The sequence below is a fragment of the Esox lucius genome, chromosome 24 (genome assembly GCF_011004845.1).
Source record: "Esox lucius isolate fEsoLuc1 chromosome 24, fEsoLuc1.pri, whole genome shotgun sequence".
Taxonomy (NCBI): domain Eukaryota; kingdom Metazoa; phylum Chordata; class Actinopteri; order Esociformes; family Esocidae; genus Esox; species Esox lucius.
In genome coordinates, this window is record NC_047592.1 from 14,266,396 (window position 1) to 14,279,207 (window position 12,812).

The following is a 12,812-nucleotide window of genomic DNA, read 5'->3' on the forward strand; positions in this document are numbered from 1 at the left end:
ATATATATATATATATATATATATATATATATATATATATATATATATATATATATATATATTGCATTGTAAGATATCATTTACTGAGATTTACTTTTTAACCAAGCGTCTGATAAATTGTTTATGTTGTATGTTTAATAGATTTAATAGCTATCCTAAAATCACTGTGAATTCATCTTTGTTTGGCAGAAAAAAGATTGTCTACAAAGGATACAGTATGTCTACATAACCGATTATACAGATTTTCTTTTATTGACACAACATATACTGTTTCATGTTAAACCCACCCACACATACACATACAGTAAACTGTTCACTGGTACCTGTTCACTTTGGTCTACTGTGAGAACAAGACGTTGTCATCAACACTTAGGACTGGCCTGGTTGGCCTTTCAGTCCTGGTGTGGTTTACAGCAGGATGTCTCTTTGGTGTCAGTCTATTGTGTCTTAGGCTTTCATTGTTGTTCACATCCACAACAATAAGCAGCACTTTTTTACAGACATGTGAACCTGTGCATTGCAGCCTAAATGAGCATTTTATCATCAGATATTTACAAAGGAAGAGTTAAATCAGTTACTGACTGGTAATAATGTTTACAGAGTAACTTTAGAGTGAATAAAGTTCATCACTGTGTTCCTGACTACAGTGTAGAGGCCTAACCACCCAGGAGCACATCCACTAAAATGTCAGGTGTTACACTTCTACTAGGAGATTTTCTTGTGAATATTAAGGTCTGAGACTGAAATAAAATGGTCTTGTTGCATTCTGTAGTTAGTGGCTTCTTGAATATGAATTAAGCTCCAGCCCTTTTCAACACACATTTCAACTAGTTTTGTGTTCAACAGTGCCCCTACAGGCCATCTATAGTATTGCCCTCTTCTATGGGGTGGAGCTGTTGAAATGAAAAACATACTGACCCCCTGTACTGTCTGCTGAAAAATATCAGTGCACCTATCCCATATATTATTAAATAAATTATTCAGGTTGGATTTACAAAGAATGGTAAAATTATTGATGGATGATATTTCCAATGGAAATTAATCTGTTGTAATTGTATTTATTAAAATTACTATATTGGACTATGAGATGGCTTTAATGTGACCAGTAATTGTAAAGATCTATCATTAGGTCTTGGTTTTGAGTTGATCATGTACAGTAAGTGATTCTCATTTCCTTATAAAGACCATGGTGGGCTTCATCAGGCGTTTCCAAAAATGATGCGTCGAGTTCAACCAATCACAAGTAACCCCATTTGCCATTTTCAGTCAAGTGTTTCCACTCAGGACAGAAGATGTTAAGAGGGTGACAACACAAAAGATGATCTTTGCACTCTGTCTGACATTTCCACTTCTGATGGAGATGGGTAAGTCAACATTTTATAATTCTATGTTCATAGATTGGACTCTCTACATCTATTAGAAAACCAGTTATGCTGTTCATAATTGTTGATGTAATGTTGCATGTCTTTGTTTAAATTCTAGCTGCAGCTCAATCTTCATCCATGCGCCTTGTTTCAGCCAACGTAGGAGAAACAGTGATTTTACGGTGTTTCCAAGACAATTTGGCACAGCACTTCCTGTGGTACAAGCAAACCTTGGGAGATAAACCTAAAATATTATCATCCTGCTATTCGTATGCTAATAATCCTGAGTTCCACAATGAATTCAAAGACCGCTCTCGCTTTTCAGTTCTTTGTGGAACAGGAATTAATCACCTAAATATCTCAGATATACAGCTCTCAGATTCAGCATCGTACTACTGTGGAAGTTCTCATACCAATGAGTTGAATTTTCTAGTAGGAGCCATTCTTGTTGTTAAAGGTACAAAAACAACTTGAAATTATCTGCAACTATATTCGTATTTCACTCTATGTTTTGAATATTTTATGTGTTAATAATAACTGTATCATGTCTTTTCAACAATTTTTGAAATGTTTCAGTAAATTGTAAACCTTATGTCAGGTTCTGAGTCCAGAAACACACCTGTTGTACAACAGCCTGTGTCTGAATCAGTCCATCCAGGAGACTCAGTTACTCTCAACTGTACAATAAACACTGAGACCTGTGGAGGAGAACACAGTGTCTATTGGTTCAGACATGACTCAGGAGAATCTCCTCCAGGAATCATTTATACCAATGGAGACAGGAGTGGTCAGTGTATGAAGAGCCCTGAGTCTGGGTCTCCTACACAGAGCTGTGTCTACAACCTCCCCAAGAGGAACCTCAGCCTCTCTGATACTGGGACTTACTACTGTGCTGTGGCCTCATGTGGAGAGATACTGTTTGGAAATGGGACCAAGCTGGATGTTGGAGGTATGTGACAAGTTTGTTTATTTCTTTGGTATTGTCTAATTTGTTAAGTTTACTTTACTCTAATTTTCTTTTACTCCTGTTTAATTTCAACAGGCAATTACACTGAACCTGTTCTCTCTGTGTACTGTCTGGGAGTAGCATTGGGCGTCTCAATCATCCTGATCATTGTACTTATTTGCATTATTTACAAGATGAATTTGATGACGTGTCAGCAGTGCAGAGGTCAGAGCCAAATCCTTTTAAGAAGTTGTTATTCCATTTTATCTTTTGATATTAGTTGAGGAATAAATGCTAAATTATCTTGAGTATTTTGTCTTTGTTTTCAGGACTTGACTCGCAGACAAGAGGTCCTACAGTTTCCCGGTCAGATATAAGGGTAAACAGGAATAATTTCATGTTACCATTCAGCCTGATAACATTTTGGCAAAACCACCTTGAGAGAAAAACACATGTAATGTTAACAAGGCTCCTTTGTTCTTCACAGAACCAGGATGCAGACAATATTCATTATGTTGCTTTGAATCTGAACAAGAAAAGGTCTTCAAGACAGAGAAGTAACATGCAGGAAGAGACGGTGGTCGTATACGCGGGAATTAGACAATAAAACAGGAGGAATTAAGACTTTTCCCTTTTATTATTGCTGGTTTTTGAAAACAGCGTATCTATGCTTCATTAGCTGTTACAACAGAAATGTATGCAGTAAAATGGAATCACCAGTGCCATTTAGGTACAGAGTTGTTAGGAATAGAGACCAAAACCTGGACAAAATGAGAGTGCGAGCTGTCGCCGCGTTGGGTGGAATACATAGGGTTTTCATACAACCTTATCATCCCAGCCATGCCAATATCCAACAACATCAGCTATTAAAATGTTCTGGGGTGACCAAACAATGTCGTTTTCATCGCTGTGTATCAAACTGTGATTTTAAGTATGCAAAATATAAATAAAATCTATTTAAAATCAAATTATTCTAAAGTTTAACTCAATGCACACTGTCATGATATACTAACTATCATAATTGAGATGGTTTGATTGCTGAATGTTGATTGGTTGATATGGCCATAATATGAGACTATATACCACGTGTATGACATCACATCACGTCTTACTGCTCTAATTGCATTGGTTACCAGTTTATAAGTGCAGTTTGGCATCTCTGGGGATCGTTATATATTGCAAATATACCAGTGCTAAGTTCAGTGTCCTCTTAGTTGTGGTATATTGGTCATAAACCTCAACCCTTCATGCCTTATTGCTTAATTATCTCAGATGTAACAGACTTCTTTTCAAACAGTTCTTTAGTAACGCTGGGATGGGAAATGTTACATTGATCTTCCAGTGACAGAAACAAACCTTTCCACAGAAAGACTGTCCTGTTCTCTACATTGGCCTCTAAACAGTGTTTCTGATGTGTAGTTTTCTCATTTATGTGAAGTTGTCCTGTGTAAAATAATGAATTCACAGTAAAAGTAGAACACCAGACCCCACAAGAGAAGGAATAAGGCCTTAAGAAATTGCCACTGATTGTGTGGCAATATCACCCCCTCACACAGAAAACATAAAGGTACTCTGCGGTCGGCAGTATAGGTTGTCTCTAAGCATTGATAAGATCTGATGGGGCTTGTGCCTAGAGGATCCTCTGTGTTCGCTCTGTATTTCATTTATTCAGTTTGTGTGGTTTTCTGCAGGATGTGTCATTGGTGTCAGTCAGTAGTCTCACATAATTTTCGACCGTAGGTCCCCTTTTAAAAATTAACCACTCTTTTATGCGGTAAATTTGTCTCTATAAAATGTATGCAGTAATTTGTCTTTTATGCAGTAATTTTGTCTATATGCTGTGTAAATTATCCTCTCAACCACAATGGACAAGTGCTCATGTTGCCGGCTGCAGTATAGAATATTATAAACGTTGTTGCTGTATTTTAAACCCTAATGAAGGATAAATCAACAGACGTAACATTAATTTAAATACTGTAACTAAATGAAAACCAAATCATCTTTGGAATCTGATAAAGTTGTGCAATATGTTGTCAAGCAGTAAACAACAATTGTTTGATCCATTACATATCCATACATTCTGTTCAAAAGTTTGAGGTCGTTCAGAAATCTCCTTGGTTTTGAAGGAAAAATAAATCAAATTGATCAGAAATACTGTGTAGACATTGTTAATGTTGTAAATGACAATTGTAGCTGGAAATGGCTGTTTCACAGTGTAACAATTTATTTTATTTTATTCATGTTCCCGGGTAGTAAGTGTTATTTCCAAATTATTCCCCTCAAACTTTGCTTTTGTTACCAGTACAGGGATGTTTTAAAATATACCAACTTCCAATGAGAAAACATGCACATTTATGTATTTTCGTTCACATAAAGTCAGAAAGAAAGAAACATATGAATCCAAATTAACATGTATTTATACTAAAGTAATACAAAAATTACTACAAAAGATTACGAAGTGAGTAGTCTAGATGGGCTCTGCTTCTGCCTCAGTGTGATCAGTCTGTTCGAGGCAATTGGAATCACCTGTAACCAGAATGAGTGGTGCCTCTTCATTGACACCTCATCCAGGAGCCTCAAAGCCGTGCTGCTCCATAATGGGAACAAGTGCCCATCTCTTCCCCTGGCTCACTGAACCTCAAAGAGGATTACAACAGCATCAAGACCTTACTGGATGCCTTGAAGTATGATGAGTACGGTTGGGGGGGTCATAGATTCCTGATGGGTCTCCAAGGCAGTTTTACCAAGTTTCCCTGCTATCTTTGCCTTTGGACAGCAGGGATACCAAGGCCCACTACCACAGGCGAGACTGGTCACAGTGAACTGAGTTCTGTGTGGGGAGGAACAAATTCAAGTGGTAGCCACTGGTGGACCCCCAGAAGGTGCTGATGCCACCAGTGCACATGAAATTGGGCCTTATGAAACAATTTGTCAGGGCTCTAGATAAGGAGTCTGCAGCCTTCAAGTACCTTCAAGACTTCTTCCGTAAGCCATTTGAGGCAAAGGTCAAAGCCGGTGTCTTTGTCAGACCACAGATAAAGAAGATCCTGGAGTGCAATGAATTATCCAAGAAGCTCACTAGTAAGGAGAAATCGGCTTGGAACAGTTTTGTTGCAGTGCTTCGAGGCTTCCTGTGCAATCCCAAGGCCAAGATGGTCTAGTCTCTGGTGAAGAACTACGGCACAATGGGCTGTAGCGTGTCCCTCAAAAGTCCATATCCTTGATAGTCATCTTGATGAATTCAAGAAGAACATGGGAGCAAAGCAAGCACTTCCACCAGGATATACTGGACTTTGAACGACACTACCAAGGACGGTATACCTTAAGTCTACCTTACATCCTGACTCCCCCCAACACTGGACCCCTACCAGTTTTCCTATCAATCGAACATGTCTACAGAGGATGTAATCTCCATAGATTTTTATACTGCCTTGACCAACATGGACCGATCCAGCACCTATGTGAGAATGTGATTCATAGACTTTAGCTCAGAATTCAATACGGCCATCCCCTCTAGGCTGGTCAGCAAACTCCATGACCTAAGAATCAGCCCCTTTCTCTACAACTGGACGTTGGACTTCCTAACCAACAGACCACAGTCTGTCAGGATAGACAACTTCACCTCATCCACCCTGATCCTGGACACGGGTGCTCCACAAGGCTGTGTGCTAAGCCCTCTCCTGAACTCCCTATTCACCTACAACTGCATTCCTGTACACAGTTCCAGCACCATTGTCAAGTTTGCAGATGACACCACGGTGGTAGGTCTGATCAGTGACAATGACGAGTCAGCCTACAGGGAGGAAGTTAAGTGCCTGGCGGCATTGGTGTGCTGACAACAAGCTGGGCCTCAATGCAAAGAAAACCAATGAGTTCATTATGGATTACAGGAAGTCTAAAATGCCCCGGTTCTCATCGGTGGCACAGAGTATGAGTGTGTGCCCTGCTTCAATACACAAAATTAATAAATGGTTCTTCTGCATAGGCAACATCATCAGGGTCTATCGATCATGCTTAAGGGAATCACCAAAACCCATAACTACATTTAAGGACTGCTTCTATGCTGTTGTAGTATATAGGCTAGTTGAAGACAATGTCATTCTGAGAGTTTATGAATCACATAGTCATACATTCAATGTGTTATGTATCTGTATACAAACATGTGTTAGGGGATTCATTGTTCTTCAAATAGGCTATGCATTAAGTATTCTCATTCATGAACTATTATGTGTAATATATTTAAATGAATAATACCTAATTTAAAATATTTAGGCATTTAAGCAAATGCGACACGCAGGGGATTGCCCCCCAGCCACCCCTTGTAGACTCCTCTGGACTAAGGTCATGTGTTGAGAGTGTATTCTCACATTCGTTGACCAACATAAAATAAAGCAGAATGCCTTGGCACGGATGCCTAGGAGGAACACATGCCACGATCTTCATCTCTCCGGAATCCACGGGAAGTTTTAACAAAATCAAGTCACCTAAACACCCTTGACTGCTATTATTCTTAGGGTATTGTCCTTTCCCCTTAATTTTCAGCTCAAGAACTCCACAGTCTTTGACACAGTCAATAATGTTGGATATGTTGTGTTGATTCCTTTCAACCTTTAGCTTATGTTTACGAATACTAGCATGTTAGACTTTGTCTAGCTGTGTTGCTATGTTGCTTTGCTAACATATCGTTAGCTTGAGTGAGAACGATGCCTATTTTCATCCACAACAGGTCACCCTGCCTACTAGTTAATCGACAGAGTAGACCTGAAGACAAACACAGTACCTCACATTGGCAATCACACAGCAACGCATATTTGAATCATACCAGGTCGGCTAGAGTGTATCATGCCCTGTCATTTGTCCTTTGATTCTACAGCTTGTTTGATGAAAAAACACGTAAATTCCATATTGCTCTTTAGCACCATCTGTTGAGTCTCCAATGTGACCCAGACCTTCAATTCAACACCCCAAACTTGTCCATTAACTTTGTAACGTAATAATAAAGTGATGAAATTGTGTTACTGTTGCAGCGTTGTATTTACCTCAGTCAAAATCAAAAAGAGACAATTTCTTCGGTTGTACAAGATAACTCATAACAAGGGTGCCGATAAGATTCCAAAAATAATTAGTGCAGTGAAATTATATCCAGTCTAATGAAGTTAAACTCAATACAACCTTGTATAAAGACTGTTCCTTATTTAAACCTTCTGGCTAGCCAATTGGTTGGTCAACGGAACAAACCTGACCGTCCAATCAGATGCTACTTACATTTAACCAATCATACCAACAATGTGTGACTCTGAAAGTATGTACAGGATGCCTTCTAAAGAACACTAGTGATCCAGAATACCAAAAGAGTGTAGGATGATTGAGCTCCTTGTCATTGTTCTTCTCAGCAACTTTTGTAAGTAACAATTGCCAAAGAAATTATTCCTTTGAAGCAGAGTTAAAATTAAGAGTTTTGTACACAATTGGTTTTAATGGAATATTTAATGTTGTTTTAGGGGTGTTTCAGTCAACTCAAATACATCAGCCTGCGTCATTCCTAGCAGCACAGTTGGGGGACCAGGTGACATTTGAATGCTATGTGAAAAGAGAAATTCTTTACATGGTTTGGTACAAGCTCACCACAGGCAGGAATATGCACCATGTGGCAAAGGCAGATATGTTTTACAAATGGGTCCATTACTTTGATAACTTCAAGGATGGGCGTTTTAATGTAACGCTTAAAGAAGGAACCTCTCACTTGAAAGTATCTTCTACCAAGCCAGAGGACGCTGGAATCTACTATTGTGGAGTCGTACAATTGAACTATATAGAGTTTGGACCAGGGACACTTTTGGTGCTTAAGGGTGAGCAACTATGTAGATACTACTAAAGACAATGTATGTTAAAGTCAATTAAGTGTTGATGTTTTGGTGAGTCATATAAATGTAATTCATTTCAAAGGTGCAGATTTAAACAGTACTGTTACACAGCAGCCAGTGTCTGATTCAGTCCATCCAGGCGACTCTGTGACTCTGAACTGTACAATAAACACTGAGACCTGTGAAGGAGAACACAGTGTCTATTGGTTCAGACATGACTCAGGAGAATCTCCTCCAGGAATCATTTATACCAATGGAGACAGGAGTGGTCAGTGTATGAAGAGCCCTGAGTCTGGGTCTCCTACACAGAGCTGTGTCTACAACCTCCCCAAGAGGAACCTCAGCCTCTCTGATACTGGGACTTACTACTGTGCTGTGGCTTCATGTGGAGAGATACTGTTTGGAAATGGGACAAAGCTGAATGTTCAAGGTAATTCAAATCATTTGTTTTTATAAATCATCAGAAGAGTTAGTACAAAATGTACCTCAGTGTGAGCTCCTATATTGTCCTTATATAACTGGGTCACTTACAAGAATTTACTGATACATTTTTTCACAGTCCCAGAACATGATTATCCTTTTGATCTGAGTCCTACTGTTCTTGTCTTGATACTGTCCAACATTCTTCTGAGTCTGGTGACCCTTCTGCTCCTCTGGATGTTATGCAACACTCAGAGAGGAGATCACAGAGGTATTTGCAATCATGTGTAATGTTTTACCTATCTACATGCAATGCACATTCTGAAAAAAGTAATACAATTTCCATTATGAAATATCAAATAACTATACATTTGGAGAAAAAACTAATGTCACCAAAATATTAATAGTCTTCATCTGTTAATTTTTTTTTTAAGGGAAGACGTGTGACCCAACATTGCAGGGGAATCAGGTACATTTGTCAACATTCATAAAAGTTTTAATAACCATAGTTTTCCACACAGATATTTGTAGATTTATGATAGATGTATTCACTGTAATTTTGTTAATAATTAGTTATTTTATTTTTTGGAAGTAATTGCTCCTTGTTCTAAATGTTGTAGCCTTTAGGTCTTCTGATTGGGATCCCAAGGAGCATAGTTGATAAAGTTCTAACAACACCATGGTTGTAGGTTCAATTCCCTAAAAAGATGTTCTGCTATCGGAAAATAGAAACATCTTAAATTAAATGATAGTTTAATCATTATGCATTTTGTTATGTCTCCACCCCTCAGAACCAGAACAGTGATGTATTAAACTATGCAGCAGTGAGATTCAATCCCAAGAAGAGCTCCTCTGCCAGACGAGTAAAAGACAAGACCGTTAGAAGAGATGCAGTGTACTCTGAGGTCAGGTACCTGCAGCAGGAATGACAGATATCAAGAAAACAATTTGTAATAAAACAGATTTTAGTACCTTAAAGACATTTTGTACTGTATTTGCAATGCAAAAAATGTGGAAACTGCAATTATAATTAACGGATAGATTTTTGTAATTATTCAGTAACACCTCAAATCATAAAGATACCCATTGCTATATTTCTGGTTTTAACACAATAAACAATACATTCTTGCACTTTTCTCTTAATCTATAACTTATATTGGTTTTTGACATGTTTAACAAGGTAAATAGTTTCAGTTCCATAAAATGATTATAGCACATGTTCTACTTAATATAAAAAACACAACTGTTGTGACCGTAACAGTCATTAATCCTTACTTGGCAGGGAGAATAGAGTCTTAATGGAGTCTTCTCTCAGGACCTCAGACTGGGTAGGAGATTCATCTTTTAGGACAAGAGTGCCCAAATACAACATAACACTCATTTGACTTCGGGACCATGTGAATGTCCTTGAGTGTAATTATTTACCAGGCCGTACTGTATGCAGTGATATAGTGTCACATGTTAGAGATATTTCACTGAGTCCCTTTGTAATGTCTAATATCACACATACACTAAAAGTTAAATCACCTTTCACAAACACAAGCTATTATTATCTTTGTTATTACTGGATCTGAACTTTTCTTGCAGGGAAGGCTTTGTTGTGTAATGTGAGGAAGGAACCAGGAAGGACTGTTCATAACTTTACTGAGGTGTTATTACTTATAGGGCTTGCTAAGGACCCTGTCCATATTTAACATTTCAGACTACAAGTCACAAAATGTATCAGAGGCTAGATTGTGGGATACAAAGACAGGGAAAGATACATTGATCAGCCATAACATTATGACCACTGACAGGTGAAGTGAATAACACTGATACACCGATCAGCCATAACATTATGACCACTGACAGGTGAAGTGAATAACACTGATACACCAATCAGACATAACATTATGACCACTGACAGGTGAAGTGAATAACACTGATACACCGATCAGCCATAACATTATGACCACTGACAGGTGAAGTGAATAACACTGATACACCGATCAGCCATAACATTATGACCACTGACAGGTGAAGTGAATAACACTGATACACCAATCAGCAATAACATTATGACCACTGACAGGTGAGGTGAATAATATTGATAATGTCATTATCATGGGACCTTTCAGTGGGTGGGATGTATTAGCCAGTAAGTGAACATCCTGTCCTCAATGTTGATGTGTTAGAAACAAAAAAAATGGGCAAGCGTCAGGATCTGAGCGACTTTGACAAGGGCTAAATTGGGTTGGCAAGACGACTGGGTCAGAGCATCACCAAAACTGCAGCCCTTTGTGTGGTGTTCCTGGTCTGCAGTGGTCGGTACCTATCAAAAATCATCCAAGGAAGGAAAAGCGGTGAACCGGCGACAGGGTCATGGGCGGTCAACCCTCATTGATGCATGTGGGTTGTGAAGGCTGGCCTGTGTGGCCCGATCCAACAGACGAGTTACTGTAGCTCAAATCGCTGACAAAGTTAATGCTGCTACTGAGAGAAAAGTGTGAGAACACACAGTGCATTGCAGTTTGTTGCGTATGGGGCTGCGTAGCGCCTAGAATGGGCACATATGCATCAGAACTGGACCAAGGAGCAGTGGAAGAAGGTGGCCTGGTCTGATGAATCACATTTCCTTTTACATCACGTGGATGGCCGGGTGTGTGTGTGTCACTTACCTGAAGAACACATGGCATCAGGATGCATTGACACGTACCACCTACCTGAGCATTGTTGCAGACCATGTGCACCCTTTCATGGCAACGGTATTCCCTGATGGCATTGGCCTCTTTCAGCAGGATACTGCGCCCTGCTACAAAGCAAAAATGGTTCAGAAATGGTTTGAGGAACACAACAACGAGTTCAAGGTGTTGACTTGGCCTCCAAATTCCCCAGATTTCAATCCCCACCTCGCAATTTATGGACTTAAAGGATCTGCTGCTAACGTCTTGGTGCCAGATATCACAGCTCACCTTCAGAGGTCTAGTGGAGTCCATGCCTTGATGGGTCAGGGCTGTTTTGGTGGTAAAAGGGGGACCTACACAATATTTGGCAGGTGGTCATATTGTTATAGCTGATCGGTTTATAATTCATGCAACCAAGAAACTTGAGCCATTTCATATATTCAGCAGAGTAGTTCACTTTGATAACTGTGACACAAGAATGTTGTGTGAGAGACAAACAGCATGTGGTGTGAGAGCCTTCCCAGATACTTAGCCTCTATGAACATTATCATGGCTCATTGTTTAGAGATGACAGCTCTGCTCCATCAGACTCCCTAACTTTTGATTTGTGTGTAAGATGTTTTGACCCAGAACATTGATGTTGTCAATATGATCATCTTATCATTATTAACCAGTTATATGAATAATGAGTTGGTTGTGGAGGTTAAACACATTTGTTGGGGGCTAAAATATCAATAGTGAGTAATGGGTAGTGATTTAACAACCAGGGTCAATTTGACCCACTAACATAATGAGTGGGACCAAAATGTTAACATAACACAAGGCTTAAATAGAGAATGTGATGCATGACATGTTCAACGCAGTAAAAATGTATTTCTACCTTATATCTGTTTCACATTCTTTTATTGTTAGCCAGCCATACACTTACTTAGCCAATTTTGTAAAAACAAATTCAAGATTGAATGCTTCACCATCCACAATGATTTGTTACCAGGTGGACTTGAAATATGGCGTGTCATACTGAGAGACATAAAAGCAGAGAGCGAGAGAGAAGGGAGAGAGAGAAATGGAGAGTGGGGTAAGGAGAGAGAGAGATGATATAATTGCTGTTTGATCTCCCAGTGTGTTAGTTAATGAGCGGACCAGTGATGTTCACTCCAGCAGGTCCACTTAACAATGAGCTGCTACATCCTGCCACTCACACAACAGGAAGTGATGCTTTCCTCACTGGTCCCTCCCCCTCTACCTCAGACCCCAATCTTATTCTCCTTATATGGTGATTAGCTGCTGCTTAGAATAGGGGTCCGTGAGAAAACAGGAAATACCAAGAGGCGGAAAACATCTTAACTTAGTCCATTTTTATTTAAGTCCTTATGTTTTCTTGAGTGATCAGTATGGTACAATGCAGTAGTCCAATGCTGGGTAAACAAGACCAATTCACAAATACACACAGGTAAATGTGAGCTTAGAATAAATGTGGTAAATCATTCTCTGTGACTGTTGACATAAATAACCTACATTTTGTTAAAAGTTTTAGACAAGAGGACATGGTTTG

At 39.2% G+C, this 12,812-nt stretch overlaps 1 protein-coding gene across 1 annotated transcript; it reads left to right on the forward strand.

The window, feature by feature from the left end:
- The first annotated feature begins 1,294 nt into the window (after positions 1 to 1,294).
- On the forward strand, positions 1,295 to 9,523 carry LOC105008664. The gene is made up of 13 exons (XM_029117600.2): positions 1,295 to 1,364; positions 1,483 to 1,821; positions 1,963 to 2,313; positions 2,407 to 2,535; positions 2,640 to 2,689; positions 2,798 to 2,907; positions 5,246 to 5,391; positions 5,791 to 6,023; positions 8,012 to 8,175; positions 8,282 to 8,604; positions 8,734 to 8,865; positions 9,029 to 9,063; positions 9,386 to 9,523. Exons 1-13 carry the CDS (start codon positions 1,319 to 1,321, stop codon positions 9,521 to 9,523), a joined length of 2,196 nt encoding a protein of 731 aa, XP_028973433.2. The 5' UTR covers positions 1,295 to 1,318.
- Positions 9,524 to 12,812: the final 3,289 nt, after the last annotated feature.

What these genes read in the sequence shown, in the direction of transcription:
- LOC105008664 (XM_029117600.2), top strand. Translation starts at nt 1,319, where the DNA reads ATGATCTTTGCACTCTGTCTGACATTTCCACTTCTGATGGAGATGG. An exon ending in TCAGAGAGGAGATCACAGAG is followed by an intron (nt 8,866 to 9,028) that starts GTATTTGCAATC and finishes TTTTTTTTTAAG; the next exon opens with GGAAGACGTGTGACCCAACA. An exon ending in CAACATTGCAGGGGAATCAG is followed by an intron (nt 9,064 to 9,385) that starts GTACATTTGTCA and finishes TCCACCCCTCAG; the next exon opens with AACCAGAACAGTGATGTATT.